The 21,219-nt window shown below is 50.1% G+C and overlaps 1 protein-coding gene across 1 annotated transcript in view; it reads left to right on the forward strand.

Annotated features, from left to right (window-relative positions):
- The first annotated feature begins 232 nt into the window (after positions 1-232).
- LOC144783054 (mitogen-activated protein kinase kinase kinase kinase 5-like) overlaps positions 233-21,219 on the forward strand; it is an 834,532-nt gene continuing 813,545 nt past the window's right edge. Inside the window, exon 1 of the mRNA XM_078662226.1 lies at positions 233-467. Within this exon, the coding sequence (XP_078518352.1) occupies positions 360-467 (108 nt within the window). The 5' untranslated portion in view covers positions 233-359. The remainder of the gene's footprint in view (positions 468-21,219) is intronic.

The raw sequence follows: 21,219 nt of genomic DNA on the forward strand, positions 1-21,219 counted from the left end.
CTTCAATAAAAAAGTTAGCCACTGGTGATCGCTCAGGCCACATTCTAGAACATCATTTTCACTCACTAAGCTCGTGATATCCAATTAGCTACACCTCTGCTCGTTATCAGCAGTTCCTCTTTGCACACTCATCACCTCTACAGTACTTTGTCATGTGCAGTGAGTAGACGTTAAGGTACCGCCCCACAGTGAGCCAAGTGGGGATCGCCCACATCACCGAAGCTGTCTGATACTGAACAGGAAGCAGCTTGAGGTTTGTCGGCCTCGATATCTGGCAGATGTGAAGTCACTCCGGCGCCACTCAGAACGTTTTACAGTTTCACTCGTTCTGGCGGAGGGTACCAAAGGGGGAGCAAACCATGGACGCCGCAGGCCGAGCCCCGCTGGACATTTCGAATAAGAACCCCTACGAAGACTTCGAGCTGCTCCAGCGCGTGGGAGGGGGCACCTACGGGGAGGTTTACAAGGTGAGTCCGCCCCACCTACTCCCAAAATCCAAACACCGGCACGAGCTCACCTTCCGTCGAGCCTAATAAGTAACTATGGGGGCACAGCGGTAGAGTGAGAAGTGTACTGTATGACACAGCACCAAAAGGACAAAACTCGGAACTCCTGAGCCGACAACATTCTTAGCTGGTATTAGAAGTTGTCGAAGGTCATTCTGAACCTCTTTTCAATAAGAAAACAATGGCTGACGTTAGACCGATGCGCCCGGTTTTCAGTTTCTGCCTGAGGCAGAGCACGCCTTTCAACTGTGTTGAAAAGTGTATCATTTGTAAATCGGAAAAGAAAGACCCAGTCTCCAAATTCAGAACCGTAGCCTAGTCGAGGAAACGTCACACTTACTCCCTTGAACGCAATCATGCTTAGCGCCATGTATATACAATAAAATAAAAAAAATACATATTCATCAAACAAAATGAGTAATCCGCAGGCAGCAAATTCCCAAATAGGTTCATCTACAGCTTTGTAATCAGGAGGTAACTCAAGCTAGCTCCATGCATAAAGGAGTGCCGGAGGTACACTGTTTGAATCTTATTGTGCTTGTATGGGTCTATTGTATGGCACAAAGATGTCCTGAGGAGGTCACTTCAGAGTGCGCGGAGACACTCAACCTATACACTCCATTGCACTGCATCCGTCACGCTTCCCTTTTATCGTAAGGAGGGTGAGGGTCAGGAAAGAGTAGTATTGGCAGAGCTGTGAGTTGGCCTCCCTGGTGGATGACGGTCACACCCACCACTGCAAAAGACGGTGATGAGAAGGGGTTGAAAGTCAACAGTGAGGTGCACTCGGCTTTAAGCGGCAGTTCTAGTTGTAGTATATATCTAGATGTAATGATAGAAACAGCAAAATACCAGACGGGCAGGACACTATGCTAAGCACAGATTTTTTGCGTAGGTATTTTTAGGCCACGCCCTTAATTACAGCGGCCACGCCCCTTTGAGAGACCCCCTAGTTCTTTCATCCTACTTAAAGCCCTGGGTGCACTGGCAGCTGTGTCGGGTAGTTAGTTGTAGTGGAAAAGCAGATGATGCTGTAGGAAAGGTAAGTTGGAGGTGCTTTGTATGCTCCTAGTGCTGAAATATTGGCGTGCCCTAAATATGAACTTTGAGGAGCATTGGAAGAGTTCTCCGTGAACCTCTGTCCTCTAATAGCAGAGGATGCTGCAGGGCAAGTTGAGGGCAACTTGATGCGACATATGTTTGTGGTGGTTCCTCTACTGAAACAGCAGGGGTCGCTGCTGTTCAGATTCAAGGTGCATCGACAGTGCTCCGTACGTGTCTCGGTTTAAAGATATCAGGTTGTTGGAACAGTTCCGAGAGATGTGATAGTTACTGGCAGAAGCGGGGTGTGAGAGGGTCGGGTCGGTACCACTACTGGAAAAGCAGGGGGCGCTGAAGATCCAGAGTGAGGCCTAAATATGGTGCTCTGTGTTATTTCTGTAATTGATATACATTATACTTTGGCTTTTGCAGTTCATAGGAGAGGTGCAGCCGTGCGTTTTTGTCGTGGATGGGATTTGTCCACGTCTTAGTAGTGATATGAGTTCTCCGAAGCTTTATTTCGACGAGTTTGACCTTTACTATGTGAGCAACAGCGCCTATAAATACCACGAGTCTCCTTAAGTGCGAGACAGGAGCTCTTTGGCCGTTCAGTCTATCGGGGGTTGACTCCGGAAGCTTTGATGAGATTTCCTCTCAAAGTTGTGGGGGAGGAAGGGTGGTGCCGATGCAGAGAGGAAATGGGCTTTTTCGGTTGCAGGTTGCCTGCCTTTGCTCATTACCCTGTTCAGCATGACTCGACTGTCATACCGATAGATAAACGTGATACTATCGGAGTATGATTTTTTTTTGTAATGGAGAAACCAGTGAGCATTTTCTTCAGGGCAGTACCAAACAAGCATTGGAGAAGCCAATAAGTCTGTCGTTGAATACTGTGGTGCCCCCAGGGCCCTGGGGGACAGAGGTAGGACTCTTACTGGCCACGAGGCCCAGCAGCACAATAAGGCAAGCACACACAAATGTGGATGGTATCGCTGGAAGTGCCACGAGCAGTCGCTCCTGTATTTATTTATACCTTCGGTCATCGCCTGGCCCTCCAGTCGTGCCTACTGCAATATTAAACAGTAGAAATCGGGTGGCACTCTAAATCTCATCCAACCTTTATTTGAAAACAAAACTCAACATGCATTTACAGTAAACATTTATAGTCCCGGAGCAACTGGCTCAGGGCTAGGTTGAGGCGAACGCCATACCTCTGGCTTCGACCTCACATGCTGCTATCAACAGTATGCGAGGCATCCACCCGGGTCGCCGCCACCAGGGCATCTACATCCTGGTGACTGCCGCAAGGGCTGCAGTGTCCAGCCTCGACTGCTTCACCTCATCATTTGCCTGAGGCCATTGTAGGGCCACTTTGCAGTGCTGGATGTTGAATGACTCCATGTATTGCTGAAACTCTTTCCCCTAGAATGGGGGACCTTTGTCTCTCTTGATGACGTCAGGGAGCCCAAACGTGGCGAATACCTTCTCAAGAGCTCGCTTTACTCTGGAGAACAAAGTGGATTGAACTAACTTCACCACCTGGTATTTGGTGAGATTGTCTATCATACTGTGGTTATCCACCCTTCTGGGAAGCTCCTGAAGTCCATGCTCAGACAGGACCACGGCTCCAGGCATAGCTCATCTGTCAGCATGGGGCGCGGATGTGGCTCCCTGCTTGTGATGATGTAGAAGTGACAATTGCTCACCTGTTCGTTCAACACAGCTTCTATATTGGGGAACCACACTTTATCAAGCAGGCATGCTTTCATCTTCATTAAAGCTTGGTGAACCTGGTGTGCTAGATCAACCACAGTTGACCAAAGAGAGCAGGGTAGTATGATACATCTTCCTCGCAGTGGCGGCCGCTAGTATGGAAGTGTGGTGGGTCATCAAAGGGGACAAGAAAAATGAAACTTACTTCATGCCTCCCATTTCCTCGCCAAGCACTTCAGCTCCTGATGCACAGGAGCTGCACAAACATTTTCCCAGACTCCCCAGCGCCATTCCAAACTCTGCTCTCATGTTGGTATTATCCAGCATGAGAGAAGTGTCAGGATTGGGCGGAGTTGGCTGGTTTCACGCTCCAGCAGGGACTGGGAACCTGTGCTCCTGAGCCCTGCTGATATCTCCAAGCAACATTCTGGAGATATCCAAGTGCGCATGTCGGTTTGGCCGCCCTAAGGTGGGCGGCCAAACCGAGATGGTACACTGGGTGCCCTGTGCCTATCATTCCTCTGCTGCTGATGGCCCCACCCACAAGACCTACATGTAAAATAAAATATTAATAAAGCAGTTTTATTAATTTCTTTATTATCATTTTATTTTACATGTTTTCATGCAGGTTCCAGCAGTGAGGTGACGTTCCTCCACCATAATGGAGAAGCCACCCCTGCTTCCTCGGAGTAGCAGTCCCTCACTGCTAGCACTTAGCTCTTCTTGGACTCTCTACATTTGAGTCATGGTCATTTACTCACTCGGGTCTAGCAACCTGACACCCCCTAGGAAGGTTTTCTACTGCTTCTGGGCGAGTGCCATCTTGGCCTTGAATAGAATCACGTTCAGCTGGCTGGGTTACTTCTGTGATCTTGTCGAGGGATAAAGCTCTTGGGCACACATTCTGCACAACCACTCGTACAAGGTCCTCTGTCCCCTCATCCTCTTCAACACGTTAGTTGAGCAGTATCCCTGAGGGTGGCAAGACAGATACCTGTGACACAAAGGGATGTACAAAAGTTCCCCGGGAAGAGTGACGGAGAGAGGTGTGTGTGCTAGTAAGTGGGGGGAATCCCCTTGTTGGAACTAGAACCCTCACACACCCAGCAAGCTAGGTGTCATGCTTCATCATATGGGCTCTGCTCCTCGTCAGACTGGCGCTGCAATGTCTGACGGGCTCCCGAAACCGGGGCTCTTTATCGGAGATCTTCTGTTCCCGCCATATGGTGCATGCGTGTGAGAGGGCCTGGGGAGTGTGGTCGTGACGTGAATTTTAAATTAAAAAAGGTGAGTCAGTCCACATATTAAATTTATTCTCGTAGTAGACTCCCTTGGTTAAAAACAAAGGATGGTGGTGTGGGAGGGGAGAGACAATTACCCTGACACTATTAGAGTGAATTGGACTACTACCCTCAACTATCGGTCAACATGTTTCTTGCCTGATGGCAATTCTTCAGGACCTAATGGAATCGTACCACACTGTTTTTAACCAAGGGAGTCTACTACGAGAATAAATTTAATATGTGGACTGACTCACCTTTTTTAATTTAAAATTCACGTCACGACCACACTCCCCAGGCCCTCTCACACGCATGCACCATATGGCGGGAACAGAAGATCTCCGATAAAGAGCCCCGGTTTCGGGAGCCCGTCAGACATTGCAGCGCCAGTCTGACGAGGAGCAGAGCCCATATGATGAAGCATGACACCTAGCTTGCTGGGTGTGTGAGGGTTCTAGTTCCAACAAGGGGATTCCCCCCACTTACTAGCACACACACCTCTCTCCGTCACTCTTCCCGGGGAACTTTTGTACATCCCATAGTGTCACGAGTCTATAGGACGAGTACACTGGACCCCGTAAAATATTGTCCTATCCTAGTCCCTCCCCTTTGTATTGATGGCAAGACAGATAGTCTGCGGGATTATTTATCCCAGGGCACCACACAATACTGAATGAGTAGGGTTGCAGTTGCACCGCCCAGCTCTCAATTTGAGGGGGCATGTCGGGACAATCGTGCGAAGCGCTGGACCAGAGGGTTGTGGTTTGTGAGGACCTAGACTGGTGGCCACACAAATAGAGGTTGAAGTTGCACCATGCCCATCATATCGCCAACGCTTTCTTCTCAATTTGGGCATATAGTGTCTCTGTGCTCGGCTGCCATTGGCGATAGGAACCCATGACCTGGTCCCTTTTCCTGAAACAGAGTCGCTCAAAGCCCGACTTGGGCTGGCGTCCACTGCTAGTTCTGTCTTGAGCTTTGGATCAAAGTACGCCATCATTTAGTCAGCCAGTACTGCATCCTTTACCTGCCAAAATGCTCTGTCAGTGTCCTCCGTCCACTCCCAGACGGTGTTCATCAGTCATCTTAGTGGCTCGGAGAGTGTGGCAATTTTGGGATAAACCGGCCACAGTTTGTTGCCATCCCAAGGAAGCTTCTCACCTCTGTGACATTTTGGGGGAAATCTGCCTTTCTTATTGCCTCAACTTTCTTGGGATCCACCCTCAGCCCATCCCTTGACAAAACATTGTCAAAGAAGTCAATGGAATTTTCAGTGAAGGAGCACTTTTTTTCTGTGAAACATAAGTTCACACTCAGCCAGCTGCTCTAATGTCGCCCTGAGTCGCATGTGGTGGTATGCCAGTGCCTCAGAGAATATCAGGATATCATCACTGATGTTTATGACGCTGATCAAGCCAGAGAGGGTCTCCTGGATGCTGTTCTGAAACACCTTATCTTCCGATGATATCCCAAAGTTGAGCCTCTCGGTTACTCATGAAGCCCTGTGCGTTGAAGAGGTCATTATGTAACAACTGGACTGATGGATGTCCAGCTGGTGGTAGCCAGCATTCAGATCAAGTTTTTTAGAAACATTGGGCACCATTAAGGTCCGCCACAATGTCGTCCATGGTTGGGGTAATGTGTTGCTCCCGTCGGATAGCCTGATTGAGGAACCGCATGTCGACACAGATTCTGATGGCTCCGGGCTGCCATGGGGGCAATCACCAGGGGGATACCCATGGTGTGGACCCAGTAACTTTCACGGTCACCCCCTGCCAGTCTAAATTCCATAGCTCTTCTACTGGCAGTTGTAGGTGAAAGGGCACTCTCCGATGTCTAATTGCCATTGGCCACACCAACTCATGATTGTGGGGCTTCACCTTGGTGTTTTTGAGGCACCCAAGGCCTTTGAATAGCTGAGGAAAATCACAAAGGATGTCTGCGGCTTGTGACTCATGCACTTGTCGAGCAAAAAACACCACTCAAAAATCTTCTGCTGTGTGGCAGTCCAGGAGGGTGCCGGTGTTCTCTTCAGTGCCATGAAAGTGAACCTTTGTTGATTTACATTCACTTGCCAGCAGCACCTCCACCATGCCCACCAGTGGCAATGGCTCTGTGCCTCCATATGTGTAGATCCTTGCTCTAGATGGTGTTTTTTAGGGCATGGCACTATTTTTCAAACTGAGCAGCGTCCATCACATTGACTGACGTGCTGGAGTCAATTAATGCCTTTGTTAGCATGTTCCCTATTTTGACCATGCACATGGGTGGCTGGCGTCTTTTGTTCCCACTGCTGCCCTCAAAGGAGATCATGAAAATCTCATTGTCATTGTCTTCTACTGTGTCAAGGTGTGCCGTGGGCTACCACGTGTGGGAGGGTCTTCCTGCTCTTCATCATTGATGGACAGCTGATGGATGATGTCACCTATCATGCTCCTGCCTGGTGCTCTCTTGTTCTTCCAGTCGTTCCGACACTCTTTAGCAAAGTGATTAAGTTGTCTGCAGTGAGAGCACGCATGGCCTCTGGCTGGGAAGACCTCGGGTGTCTTGTGTTTGAGGCCACAGTTCCCACACCAGTTGTCGGGATGGCGCTAAGCACTGGAGGCTCATTGGGGATCAGGGCTTTTTTGAATGGAGTCCACCTGCTCTTCCTTCACCTTCACAGGTCGAGCAGCAGTCAGAGTGGTGGAACCTTTTGTCAGGGCCTCGTCCATGTTGGCTAGCTCATGCGACAGAACCAGCACCAGGATGGAATCCAGCGTGATGCCTGACTGGTGCAGGATAAGTTACTGCAGGACAGCTGACTTGTACCCTTGTATAAGCTGCGCCCTGATCAATTTTTCAGGCAGATGCTCACCAGCCTTCTGAGGCATGCAGAGAAAGCGATGCTCTCACCCTATGCTTGCTTGACCTGGCGCAGCTTGCATTGTTCATAGTCCAGATTCAGCTGCAGGTCAAAAAGTCCGTCCAAAAAAGCCACCACTGCAGCATAAAATTCAGCCTCATCGCCTGTGTTGAGCGCATTTATGAACAGCTCGTACAGTTCTGCCCGAGCAGCATGGAGCAATATGGATTGGTTGACTGCAGCAATCTCCCTCGTGGCATGGAATTAATGCTTCAACTATCTGACCCATAAGCAACACCACAGCACTGCCATCGCTGGGTCTGCCAGCTCATTGAAAGGTGCCAGGGCTGTGACTGATGAATGGGTGAGCAGTGCCAGATGCAGCCGGAGTACCTGCCACTGTGGATCTGATATCACGAGGAATGCGGGGCTGCTGCGTTATACCAGACCCTCACTGCCCACTACCTCGAGCCTTGACCAGGCCTGCATGGTCTGTAGGCAGGCTTGGGGTGCCCTTGTCCTTCTTCCTACACTCTTCCTCTTTTTTTGTTTTTGCCAGGGGCAGCCCCGCGAGGGTGTTATAGACCTTGAGTGTGTCCCACAACTTCTTTGCCCTTCAAATGCACCGAGTGCTTCCCCCTTCAGCCACATCAACACTCTTCCCGACCAAAAGTCCTTCCTCTGATGGCCTCTCGCCTTGTTGCAGAAGAGAATTGTAGGTCGTAGGGTCATAGGCTGCAGGAATCAGACTCAAGCGACCCCAGATGCCTTGTGCAGGGCACGGTGCTGCAGGCGCACCAGCAGGTGGCCCTCAATGCACGTTGAGTGATTGGACCTCGCGGCACGGTCCGCGCGCTCCCGCTGGTTCCCGCTGATGTCAGAGAGGAGGGGAATGGGAGGTGCGGCCAGCAGGGCACACGCTCTTCTGCCTATGCACACTGGCCCCAGAGACCAGGGCCACAATGTCGGGTGTGCCGCAGGATGCCCCACAGCACTACTGCTTTTCTCTCCGCTGGCGAGTTTATCGTGCCAGCAACGTGGGAGGCGAATCACTCCTCCTCGCAAATGTGGTGTCCAGAGGGCCCTGGGGGACACAGATGGGCCTCTCGCCTGCCACGAGGCCCGGCAGCACAATACGGCACACACACACAAATGTGGAGGATGTATGACGTTACAACGCATGCTTTTACCGCGCATGCTTTTACAACGCGGTTTTTACATCGCATACCATTACAACGCATAGCGCTTTGGGGTGCTGGATAGTGAATAGTTTAATTTACTATTCCAACTTCAGTCCCCGTGGACACTAGGGAAGGTGTTGGATAGTAAATTAAATCTGTTCCCTATCCTAGAGCGCCCCCCAGCGCAATGCGTTGTAATGGTTTGCGTTGTAAAAGTTGCGTCGTAAAGGAACTGCGTGGTAAAAGTTGCTTTGTAAAGGATGTTTCCCAAATGTGGATGGTATCACTGGGAGTGACACGAGCGGTCACTGCCACATTTATTTATGCCTTAGATCCAACTCCGGTCGTAATAACTGCAACATTGTACAGTAGAGTCGGGGTGACACTCCACATCTACCAACCTTTGTCTTCGTCAATGCTTGTTTTGCTTTGTCATGGTTTATGTAGAACATAATTTTTTAGGAGCTGCCGGGTCCCTGCCAACATAAAAAATAATAAACATTGGTTAAAATCCCAAAATCTTTTTTGGCCTCACAAAGATTTGCTCTCCAAATTAAAATCCGGCTCACCTCTTGACCCGTGCCCTGCTAAATTTCTCGCTCAAATGGCCTCTACCCTTAACCACCTCATCAACCCTATTCTTAACCTTTCGCTCAACACAGGTGTAGTCCCTCAGTCATGGAAACAGGCCCTCATTCTGCCTCTGCTTAAGAAAGCTAACCTGAACCCTGTATCCCATGCCAATTACAGACCCATCTCCCTTTTACCGGCTCTCGCGAAAGTAGTCGAGAAACACGTTCATACCACCCTGTCCCACTTTCTAGAGGCAAACGACATCCTACATAAATCTCAGTCTGGTTTCCGCTCTAATCTGAGCACCGAAACAGCTCTGCTTGAGGTCACCGAAGTGATCAAAGAAACCTTGGACAGGGGTGGAAAAACTTTGCTGGTGATGCTCGACCTCTCTGCCGCTTTCGACACCGTCCCCCACGACCGCCTCCTATCTAGACTCTGGGAGGTGGGTCTAAGGGGGACGGTGTTTAGCTGGTTTAGATCGTTCCTCTCCAACCGCCAGCAAACTATCTGGGCCCCACCTTTTTCTGCCGCGATGCCACCTTTGGAGGTCGGAGTGCCGCAGGGCTCAATATTGAGCCATTCGCTCTTCAACATTTATATGACCCCTCTGGCGGCACTCGCAGAGGATTTTGGGGCCCAGATAGTGTCGTACGCCAATGACACGCAACTCCTGTTCACCTGTGACAGAGGCCAGGACTTTGATGGAGCAGTTATTCGGGGCTGCCTGGGGGCTGTGTTCGACTGGCTCAGTCGCCACAGCCTCAAATGTAACTCCAATAAGTCCGAAGTGCTTTTCTTCGGCTGCCCCGCAGATCCCAGATGGAAAGAATGGTGGCCTTCCGCCATGTCCCCTCCTGACAGCGACTCTGGGTCTGCAAAAAACGTGGGCATTCAGATTGACAACTGCCTCTCCTTTAGGGCCCACGTTTCGGGCCTGGCCGGCAGATGCTTTGCGATCTTAAAGATGCTGAGGAAGTTCTTGCCGTTTCTATCCTTGGAGCATAGAAAGATCACAGTACACGCCCTGATCGGCTCACGCCTGGACTACTCTAATGTTCTGTACCTAGGACTGCCGGAACATCTTTTATCGCGTCTCCAGGTGGTGCAGAACTCTGCGGCCCGTCCCATCTTTGGCCTTACTAGGAGAGCCAGGGCCAGTGAGCTCCTCAGAACCCTCCATTGGCTGCCCATAAAGAAGCGGATCACTTTTAAGGCCCTGACCATCGCCTTCAAGGCCCTTCACGGCATAGGTGCCCGCTATCTTCAGAAATGGATCAGCTTCTACCTCCCATCTAGATCCCTGCGCTCTTCAACCCAGGCCAGGGCAGTCACGCCTTTGGTCCATCGGGCACGCTGTGGGGGCCGCTCTTTTAAACATCTTGCCCCCCGACTGTGGAAAGACCTTCCTCTCTCTCTCAGATCTAGCCCTAATCTGCTGGCCTTCAGGAAAGATCTGAAAACTCTGCTTTTTACACAATAAGACCGCCCCTTCTTAGTCACGCCTTGCCCACTCGCCCTCCTCTTTTCCTTTTCTCCACTCTGGACCTGTGAGGCTCAGACAGCGCCGGGATACTCTTCGGAGTAGCCGTGCGCTATAGAAGCACCCCCCTATAACATAACATAACATAACATAACATAACAAAGCACACTTTGACATAGTAGTTCCTGCTACTGAAGGAAGCTACATTCAGTGGAAGGGCTCTTTGTGAAAGAGTAGGGTGCCCCAATCAGAGTGCAGTTTATTATGACTAAAGTGTGTTGACCCCTTACCCCATGCTGTATGCGCTCCAGAATTAGGGTGTACAACGACTTATGCACCCGGCAGGGGTTAAGAAAAATTGCCCATGTGGTTATAGTATCTCTGTGATAATTGGCTAAATGTTAGGTCAACGGAGACCGTGTGTTAGACCTGTCTGCTTCTGGAGAGACTCTAACCATTATTATTTATTTTTGTCCCCCTTAGCCTTCCAGAGTTTCTATTTTTATTTTTACATATGTCCATCAGGAATTTTTTAATGCTGTCCGGGGGCTAGGTGTTCCTTGGCGATGACGCCATTTTTCCCTCATAACCTGTGAGGCCTAGTCAGCCCCCTTGAAAATCTAGGGATCTCCAGAGACCTAAGATGGTGTCCACCAACTGCCATAACGGACACCACTGGAGGACAGGTCCATAGGTTAACATTAGGGAACTTTCTAGAATACCCTAGAGAATTCTGCAGGTCTCAGGCCACCCTATATAAGGCCAGTGACCAGCAGCCATTTTGTGCTGACCCCAGAGTAGAGGAGTGAGGCAATGGTGAGAGGAGGTGGACACACTGAGAGCAGCTAGTTTGTCACTGAGGCTGACAGTTACTTCAGAGGATTGTTCCCCCTTCAGCCTTTGACCGATCCCTCTCTCAAGACAACCCCTACTAACAAAGAAATCGAACTACTGAAAGAAGAAGATCCTTTTATCTCAGCGGCCTCAGCAAAACCACCCAGAACACCCTTAACTGTGGGTATTCCTGACTGACCATATCCAGCGCTGTGCTTACCGGTATTGTGGATCAGCTGTAGGAAAGGTGGGCGTCTGTGGCACCTTAGCGCCTTGAAAAGCGAGGGCGCCGTGTCTGCGCAACCTTCCTGAGAGGCCGGAGCTGAAGGTGACTGAGGAGGAGCAGCGGCGCTGTATTAGCGGATTGCGGGACCCCGGGGGCACCAGCTGCGTCAAGCAGAGCAGGTAGTGCTTCCGCGCATGCTCCCAGCGCGGCCGCTATCGAGAGCAGGAGGGGCCTAGGGTCGGGCAGGCCCAGGAGATCAGCGTCAACGTGAAGAGCAGCGTCCTTCCTATGAGCGAGTGCGGAGGCGGAAGAGGTACGAGAGCGTCTGCGCATGCCCGGAGGTTCAGCGCGACTGCCGGCTTAGCTGAGGAGACGCCGGAAGATCTCCAAGAGCGCCGCCTCGTCCACAGTGACCCCCCCTGCGTGCGAGCGCTCTCTACGAGGCCAGCGCCTAAGGCGGAGTCTGACCGGCCAGCCCTAGCGTCCTGATGATAACCGGACCATTGTGCTGAACTGCAACACAGCCTCGGAGGCGGGCGCCAAGTAAAGATCTGTGAACTGTGGCGCACCGACCGCCACGACAGTAAGGAGAGAGGGGGGTTGAGAAAGGAACGTGCTAAATCGTTCTGGGTGTAGCGCTAGTATCACAAATCACAGCGCTTAATCGAGTGACCTGATAACCCAGCAACGTTAAGTCCTGAACTGTGTCAGAATAAGCAAAAGGGGGGGAAAAAGAGTCACATGACCCCAACTTCACTTCTGTAGGCTTCTGACAAGTGGCTATTAAGCTAGAAATTTGTAGGGAACTTAACCTAATATCAGTAGAGAGCTGACAGGTCTTGCTGGAAGGAAGCTTCCCTCAGAAACTCCTAGTATTGGTTGTGAGAAGCTGTAAAACCAGTGGTATTCTTACAAATCACTCTGTGTGTGTAAGCTAACACAAAGTTAAGGTGCAGATAAAAGTATAAAGGGCATACCCCTGAATGTAGTAAATTAACCAGTGAATTGGCAGGTTGTATTGTTGAAATATTGCTGACATGGTGTACTAATGTAAGTAATCCTGCATAAGGTGAAACTAAAGGGTTTCCTGTAAATTATCAAAAGAGTTACTTTTATATCGTACTGAAACCTTGTTATTTGAATGTGGTTTTCTGCCCTTTTTCCACAGCTGGAGGAGTGAAAAGTAATCTCTCTAGTAGAAGTGTAATGACTATTCCTAAAAGTAATTGATGTTGTAACTTGTATGATTTCAAATCCAAAGAGCCATATTATTTTTATAAAAGGTAACGGTATTTTTACAAACAAAGGTGTTGTGTCTTTATTTTAGTGGTTCATCACTGTGTTACTGTGGGTGAGACTTGTAAGTACTTAGCCAACGCCTCGAGTTAGCTGTAGACCACTACTGTGCCAAGCTACCATATGTAGGCTTGGGTAATCTAGGTCCAACATAATTGGTGTTTCAGCGGTGGGATCACGGATTTGTACTTACACTCACTTATTAGTAACGCAGTGCTAACCACAAGACCTCACCTGGAGTTTTCTCCCTGCGGCCCTCCTAATTTATATTTTTGATTTTTCTAAATTTACTTCTGGTGGTGGGTGGAGGTTAACCTCAAGTCACTTGGTGGGTTTCTCCTGTGAGTAATTTTATACCATGGCAAAGCTGGAGGTGAATCTTAAAGAGTTGGAAGCCAATACTGTGGCCCAACTCAGGGATTGGTGTCAGCAGAACGGGGTATTTTTCAATAAAGGTGCCAAGAAAGGAGAGTTGCTGACAAGCATAAGGGCATGGTTAGAAGCTCGCCTAAGGGAGGAACCAGAAATGGAAGTGGGTGATGGGGACACTGTTACTGAGGCTGCATTGCTGAACCAAATGGGGAGAGGGAATCTTCTGACAGGTCCCAGGCTACCTTCCAGGGCAAGCAGCAGTGTTTCAGACAGGGGCTTAACCGAAGCCGAGCTGGAAGATAGGAGGGAGGAGAGGAGGTTGAAGATAGAACTAGCCAGGATGGACATGGAAAGGGAGGATAGGAGGTTGGCACATGAGCGAACCATCAAAGAGATGGATTTACAAGCCCTAAACCGAGGATCCCCCAAATCAGAGAATGGTGGCAGCGATACCCAGACCAACATCAAAGAACCTAGACCGTACCTACCAAAAGATATTATGGCTTGTTATGTACCCAGTGACGACATTGCTAAGTGGCTAGCCGCCTACGAGGTCTCGCTAAGGGCCCATGGGATTCTGGAAGTCCACTGGGGAGGTGGGTTGTACAAATACATGCCCCCCACTGGCAGGGATACTTTGTTGGCTCTTGACCAGAGTGAACAGACCTACTATCCGGCTATGAAATCAGCGCTGCTCAAGAAGTTTGGGTTGACCCCTGAGAAATATAGGCAAAAGTTCCGGGGTAGCTACAAGCTGGGCACGCCAAACTGGGTAGATTTCTTGGACTACGCCAGGAAGGCCCTGGAGGGTTGGGTAAGAGGCAGCGAAGTAGGAGACTATGAGGGACTATATGACCTCATACTCAAGGAACACCTACTCGAGAAGTGTCTTCCCGAACTAAGACAGCATCTGGTGGACAGCAAGCTGACCAGCCCCAGGAAGCTTGCTGAGGAGGCGGACATCTGGGTTAGTACCCGGGTGTCGACTAAGGGGACTGGAGGGAATTCCCAGAAGCAAGGACAGGGCGCCCCCCAGAGGAAAGAGGGAGGGGAAACTAAGAGGGAGTTCTCAAAAGGGCCACAAAATACTTCGCAAGGAAGGGGCAGAGGATTCATCCCCAAGAGTAACCCCCCTCGCAACCCTACCCCTGGCCAAAGCCAGCAGCCAAGGGTTGTTCATTGTTTTGAGTGTGGTGGTGTGGGACACTATAAAGGAGATGTGAGGTGCCCAAAAAGACCACCCCCTCCCACTGGAGGAAAAGCCCCGGGAATCACTAGTGTAGTGCTCGGGGAGGAGATGCCTTTGGTTAATGGGGGGGAGCGGGCGGGTGTCACCTTAGTGTCCCTAGGAGATAAGGAGATGGTTCCCAAGACCCAGCTGCCCTCTAATACTACTAAGTATGAGCAGTGGGTCACCATCAATGGCCGTAGAGGGGAGGCTCTGAGAGACACAGGAGCCAGCATGACTATGGTAAGGAGTCAGCTGGTGTCTCCAGAGCAGGTCATCCCAGATGTACTCCATCCCGCCGTAATGGCTGACGGCAGATTGGGCCACTATCCTGTGGCTGAGGTTCCCTTTGAGTGGGGAGGGGTTGCAGGTCCACTTCGAGTTGCCGTAAGCCCTGCCGTGCCTGTTGACTGCCTGTTAGGGAATGATATGGAGCACAATGCTTGGAGGAGGGTGGAGTACCAGACTCACTCTGAGATGCTGGGACCCCCTGACTGGACTTGTGTCAGCACAAGGTCTGCGACTGCCCGAAGGGGGAGTTCATTGAAGCTGGAGCCTGGAACAATGGCCCAGCCGACTGCCAGAGAGGAGAAGGACAGGAGGCCGGAGGACCCGGCCTCGACATCTCCACCTCGTGAGACAACTGGACCACCTGCGGAGGTGGATCTGGAGGCCACCGGGGAGAATGTTGCTTCCCTGGAAAACCTACCCATCCCAACTGAATGGCATGTGGAGGGAGGTCCTTCCCGGGAAGAGTTCTGCAAAGCTCAGAAAGAGTGTCCTACTCTCGAGGGGCTGCGGCAACAGGCCAACGCCCAGGCAGCGGGAAACATTGAAGGGAGCTACCAGATTTACTGGGAGGATGGACTCCTCTACAGTGAGCCCAAGACACCTGGTCACGGTTCAGCCAGAGTCTTGGTGGTCCCTCAATGCTTTAGAGCCTTTCTACTGGAACTGGCTCATGAGATACCATTGGCAGGACACCTGGGACAGGACAAGACCTTTGCCCGGCTTGTCCCCCATTTCTACTGGCCTCGAATGAAAGTGGCGTCGGATACATATTGTCGGACGTGTGTGTCTTGCCAAGCCAGTGGGAAAACTGGGGTGAAGCTAAAAGCTCCCCTGGAACCACTACCCGTCGTTAGCACCCCCTTTGAGAGGGTGGGCATCGACATTGTAGGGCCATTGGATCCACCAACTTCAGCTGGACATCGGTTCATACTGGTTTTGGTGGATCATGCCACCCGGTACCCAGAGGCAATACCTCTGAGGACCATCACTGCACCTGCAGTGGCAAGGGCCCTGATGGGGATTTTCACCAGAGTGGGTTTCCCCAAGGAGGTCATTTCCGACAGGGGGACTAACTTCCTTTCAGCATACATGCGGGCCATGTGGAAGGAGTGCGGCGTTACCTATCGGTTTACTACTCCCTATCACCCACAAACCAATGGTCTTGTGGAAAGGTTTAACAAAACCTTGAAAGGTATGATACGGAGCCTTCCTGAGAGCTTGCGAAAGAAATGGGACATTCTCCTACCCTGTCTCTTGTTTTCCTACAGGGAAGTGCCACAGAAGGGAGTGGGCTTCAGCCCCTTCGAACTTTTGTATGGGCACCCTGTAAGGGGACCTCTCAGCCTGGTGAAAGACGGATGGGAACAGACTCCCAGGAAGCTTCCCCAGGACGTGGTGAGCTACATGCTGGCCTTCCGGAGCCAAATGGCTAAGTTGTGGAAGCAGGCTTCAGACAACTTGGAGGCCAGCCAAGCAGTTATGAAAGAGTGGTATGACCACAACGCTCACCCAGTGGAACTGGAGCCTGGACAGAAAGTGTGGGTAATGGAACCTGGAGAGCTAAATGCCCTCCAGGACCGTTGGACAGGCCCCTTTGAGGTTTTAGAGAAAAAGGGGAAGTCTACCTATTTGGTGGATCTTAAGACCCCGAGGCAGCCCCTCAGGGTGCTGCATGCCAATCGCCTCAAGCCACATCATGAGAGGCCCGAGGTTGTCTTAATGCTGGTGACCGATGGAGCAGAGGAAGAAGAAAGTGAACCTCTCCCTGATCTGCTCTCGTACAAAGAAAAAGATGGATCAGTGGAGGGAGTGATTCTCTCGCCATCCCTGACTTCTGAACAGCAAAGCGATTGCCGCCAGATCCTGGAGCAATTTTCTCCCCTGTTCTCCCTTGTCCCAGGTAGGACCCACCTGTGTACCCATGACGTGGACACAGGAGACAGCCCACCTGTGAAATCTAAAATCTACCGGCTGTCGGACAAGGTGAAGGCCAACATCAAAAGTGAAGTCGCCAAGATGCTGGAGCTAGGGGTGATTGAACCTTCTGGTAGCCCTTGGTCTAGCCCGGTGGTTTTGGTACCAAAAGCTGCCCCACCAGGCACCACACCTGAATTGAGATTCTGTGTGGACTACCGAGGCTTGAACTCCGTGACTAAAACTGATGCACATCCTATCCCACGGGCGGATGAGCTTATTGACCGGCTGGGAGCTGCCCAATACTTAAGTACCTTTGACCTAACTTCAGGGTACTGGCAGATTTCCCTTACTGAGGAGGCGAAGGAAAGGTCAGCCTTCTCTACACCTGAGGGACACTACCAATTTCGTGTGATGCCCTTTGGGCTCAAGAATGCCCCTGCCACTTTTCAGAGGCTGGTGAACAGGGTCCTTTCGGGAATGGAAGCTTTTTCTGCTGCATACCTGGACGATATTGCTGTCTTCAGCAGCAGCTGGGAGGACCATTTGCAGCACCTGCAAGCTGTTCTTCATGCCCTGCAACAGGCTGGCTTGACCATCAAGGCCAGCAAGTGTCAGATCGGACAAGGGTCGGTGGTGTACCTAGGTCACTTGGTGGGCAGAGGGACGGTGCAGCCCCTCCAGGCAAAGATTGAGACCATTATCGCCTGGGAGCCCCCCAAGACTCAAACCGAAGTCCGAGCCTTCCTGGGCCTCACTGGATACTACCGTCGCTTCGTGAAGGGGTATGGCACTATCGTGGCCCCCCTCACTGAACTTACTTCCAAGAAGCAACCCCGACGGGTAGTCTGGACAGAGGCTTGCCAGCGAGCCTTCATGACCTTGAAACAAGCATTGTGTTCCGCTCCCATTCTCAAGGCCCCTAATTTTGCTAGAGAATTCATTGTCCAAACAGATGCGTCAGAACATGGCATTGGGGCAGTGTTATCGCAGCTAAATGATGAGGGCTTGGATCAACCCGTGGTCTTCCTGTCCAGAAGGCTACTCCCCAGGGAAAGGAGGTGGAGTACAATTGAGAGAGAAGCCTTTGCGGTGGTTTGGGCTCTGAAGAAGCTGCGACCATACCTGTTTGGTTCGCACTTCCTAGTTCAGACTGACCATCGCCCCCTTCGTTGGCTGATGCAAATGAAGGGGGAGAATCCCAAGTTGTTAAGGTGGTCCATCTCCCTACAGGGAATGGACTTTAGGGTGGAACACCGACCTGGGGCGGACCATGCCAACGCAGACGGTCTATCCAGGTATTTCCGCCTTAGTGATGAGGACTCCCAAGGGGTTGGGTAGTTCTCCCCACTTTCAGCTGGGGGGGACGCGTGTTAGACCTGTCTGCTTCTGGAGAGACTCTAACCATTATTATTTATTTTTGTCCCCCTTAGCCTTCCAGAGTTTCTATTTTTATTTTTACATATGTCCATCAGGAATTTTTTAATGCTGTCCGGGGGCTAGGTGTTCCTTGGCGATGACGCCATTTTTCCCTCATAACCTGTGAGGCCTAGTCAGCCCCCTTGAAAATCTAGGGATCTCCAGAGACCTAAGATGGTGTCCACCAACTGCCATAACGGACACCACTGGAGGACAGGTCCATAGGTTAACATTAGGGAACTTTCTAGAATACCCTAGAGAATTCTGCAGGTCTCAGGCCACCCTATATAAGGCCAGTGACCAGCAGCCATTTTGTGCTGACCCCAGAGTAGAGGAGTGAGGCAATGGTGAGAGGAGGTGGACACACTGAGAGCAGCTAGTTTGTCACTGAGGCTGACAGTTACTTCAGAGGATTGTTCCCCCTTCAGCCTTTGACCGATCCCTCTCTCAAGACAACCCCTACTAACAAAGAAATCGAACTACTGAAAGAAGAAGATCCTTTTATCTCAGCGGCCTCAGCAAAACCACCCAGAACACCCTTAACTGTGGGTATTCCTGACTGACCATATCCAGCGCTGTGCTTACCGGTATTGTGGATCAGCTGTAGGAAAGGTGGGCGTCTGTGGCACCTTAGCGCCTTGAAAAGCGAGGGCGCCGTGTCTGCGCAACCTTCCTGAGAGGCCGGAGCTGAAGGTGACTGAGGAGGAGCAGCGGCGCTGTATTAGCGGATTGCGGGACCCCGGGGGCACCAGCTGCGTCAAGCAGAGCAGGTAGTGCTTCCGCGCATGCTCCCAGCGCGGCCGCTATCGAGAGCAGGAGGGGCCTAGGGTCGGGCAGGCCCAGGAGATCAGCGTCAACGTGAAGAGCAGCGTCCTTCCTATGAGCGAGTGCGGAGGCGGAAGAGGTACGAGAGCGTCTGCGCATGCCCGGAGGTTCAGCGCGACTGCCGGCTTAGCTGAGGAGACGCCGGAAGATCTCCAAGAGCGCCGCCTCGTCCACAGTGACCCCCCCTGCGTGCGAGCGCTCTCTACGAGGCCAGCGCCTAAGGCGGAGTCTGACCGGCCAGCCCTAGCGTCCTGATGATAACCGGACCATTGTGCTGAACTGCAACACAGCCTCGGAGGCGGGCGCCAAGTAAAGATCTGTGAACTGTGGCGCACCGACCGCCACGACAGTAAGGAGAGAGGGGGGTTGAGAAAGGAACGTGCTAAATCGTTCTGGGTGTAGCGCTAGTATCACAAATCACAGCGCTTAATCGAGTGACCTGATAACCCAGCAACGTTAAGTCCTGAACTGTGTCAGAATAAGCAAAAGGGGGGGAAAAAGAGTCACATGACCCCAACTTCACTTCTGTAGGCTTCTGACAAGTGGCTATTAAGCTAGAAATTTGTAGGGAACTTAACCTAATATCAGTAGAGAGCTGACAGGTCTTGCTGGAAGGAAGCTTCCCTCAGAAACTCCTAGTATTGGTTGTGAGAAGCTGTAAAACCAGTGGTATTCTTACAAATCACTCTGTGTGTGTAAGCTAACACAAAGTTAAGGTGCAGATAAAAGTATAAAGGGCATACCCCTGAATGTAGTAAATTAACCAGTGAATTGGCAGGTTGTATTGTTGAAATATTGCTGACATGGTGTACTAATGTAAGTAATCCTGCATAAGGTGAAACTAAAGGGTTTCCTGTAAATTATCAAAAGAGTTACTTTTATATCGTACTGAAACCTTGTTATTTGAATGTGGTTTTCTGCCCTTTTTCCACAGCTGGAGGAGTGAAAAGTAATCTCTCTAGTAGAAGTGTAATGACTATTCCTAAAAGTAATTGATGTTGTAACTTGTATGATTTCAAATCCAAAGAGCCATATTATTTTTATAAAAGGTAACGGTATTTTTACAAACAAAGGTGTTGTGTCTTTATTTTAGTGGTTCATCACTGTGTTACTGTGGGTGAGACTTGTAAGTACTTAGCCAACGCCTCGAGTTAGCTGTAGACCACTACTGTGCCAAGCTACCATATGTAGGCTTGGGTAATCTAGGTCCAACACCGTGTTATGAACATTTCTTGCTGGTGTAATTTTCTGAACAATTTTTTTGTATTTTGTATATTGTTTATGTAAAATTGTCATATTGTATTATTTGTCTACTTACTTTACCAATACAGTCTCTGGTGGATGTGAGTTGTATTGTATCTCAGACTTGAAATGAATGTTTACTTTTAGTAACAGCTATGTGAAAAAAATGTAAATCATATACACTGAACATATGAACCTAACGGTCATTGTTACTTCTCTGCATAAAATAAATAAAACAGGTACTCTCTCTTGTTAAATATTATGCATAAGTGGGCAGAAGAATATGTGACTGATACAAACACACACAATGGATGAAGAGTACAGTAAATATATTATCTATACATAATTTTAATAAAAAGGTCTTGGGTAATGCCAGACCTAAAAATACATCTTCTATATTTTTATTTGTCAGTGTCATCAACCTGCACTTTCATCTTGTTGAAGATGTCATCATTCTGGCTTATTCTTTTGTCAGTGATGTCACTAGACTAGATTCTGCACCGGGTGTGGTATCACCAGTTTACATTTTGGTATTATGATGGGTCCTTTGGAATAAGGTAGAGGAGACAGGCTTCCTCTACCGGTCACACTTACTTGATGCTTGCATGAACAACAGCATGACTGAAAACTTCACCACCTGCAAGACCGCTTGCATGACTGCATTCGTTATGCTTAAGCTTATCCCTGACCAATTTTCACTTCAAATGCATGCATAAGCACATGGATAAAAAATAAGATATGGACTCAACTCTATTCCTCATGCACTACATCAATACTAACCATAAAGGCTGCACTACAGATACACCCTTCCATCCATGGCGCTCTCACAGAGTAGCTTGCTACCCATTCACAAAGGGGTTCTCTGCCTCTTCAGGGCCAGGGTGCTCTGTATAATGCAATTACAATACAGTACATTGCTCATTGGTCTTTGCTTCCTTAAAGGTATGCAC

The sequence above is a fragment of the Lissotriton helveticus genome, chromosome 9 (assembly GCF_964261635.1).
Source record: "Lissotriton helveticus chromosome 9, aLisHel1.1, whole genome shotgun sequence".
Taxonomy (NCBI): Eukaryota; Metazoa; Chordata; class Amphibia; order Caudata; family Salamandridae; genus Lissotriton; species Lissotriton helveticus.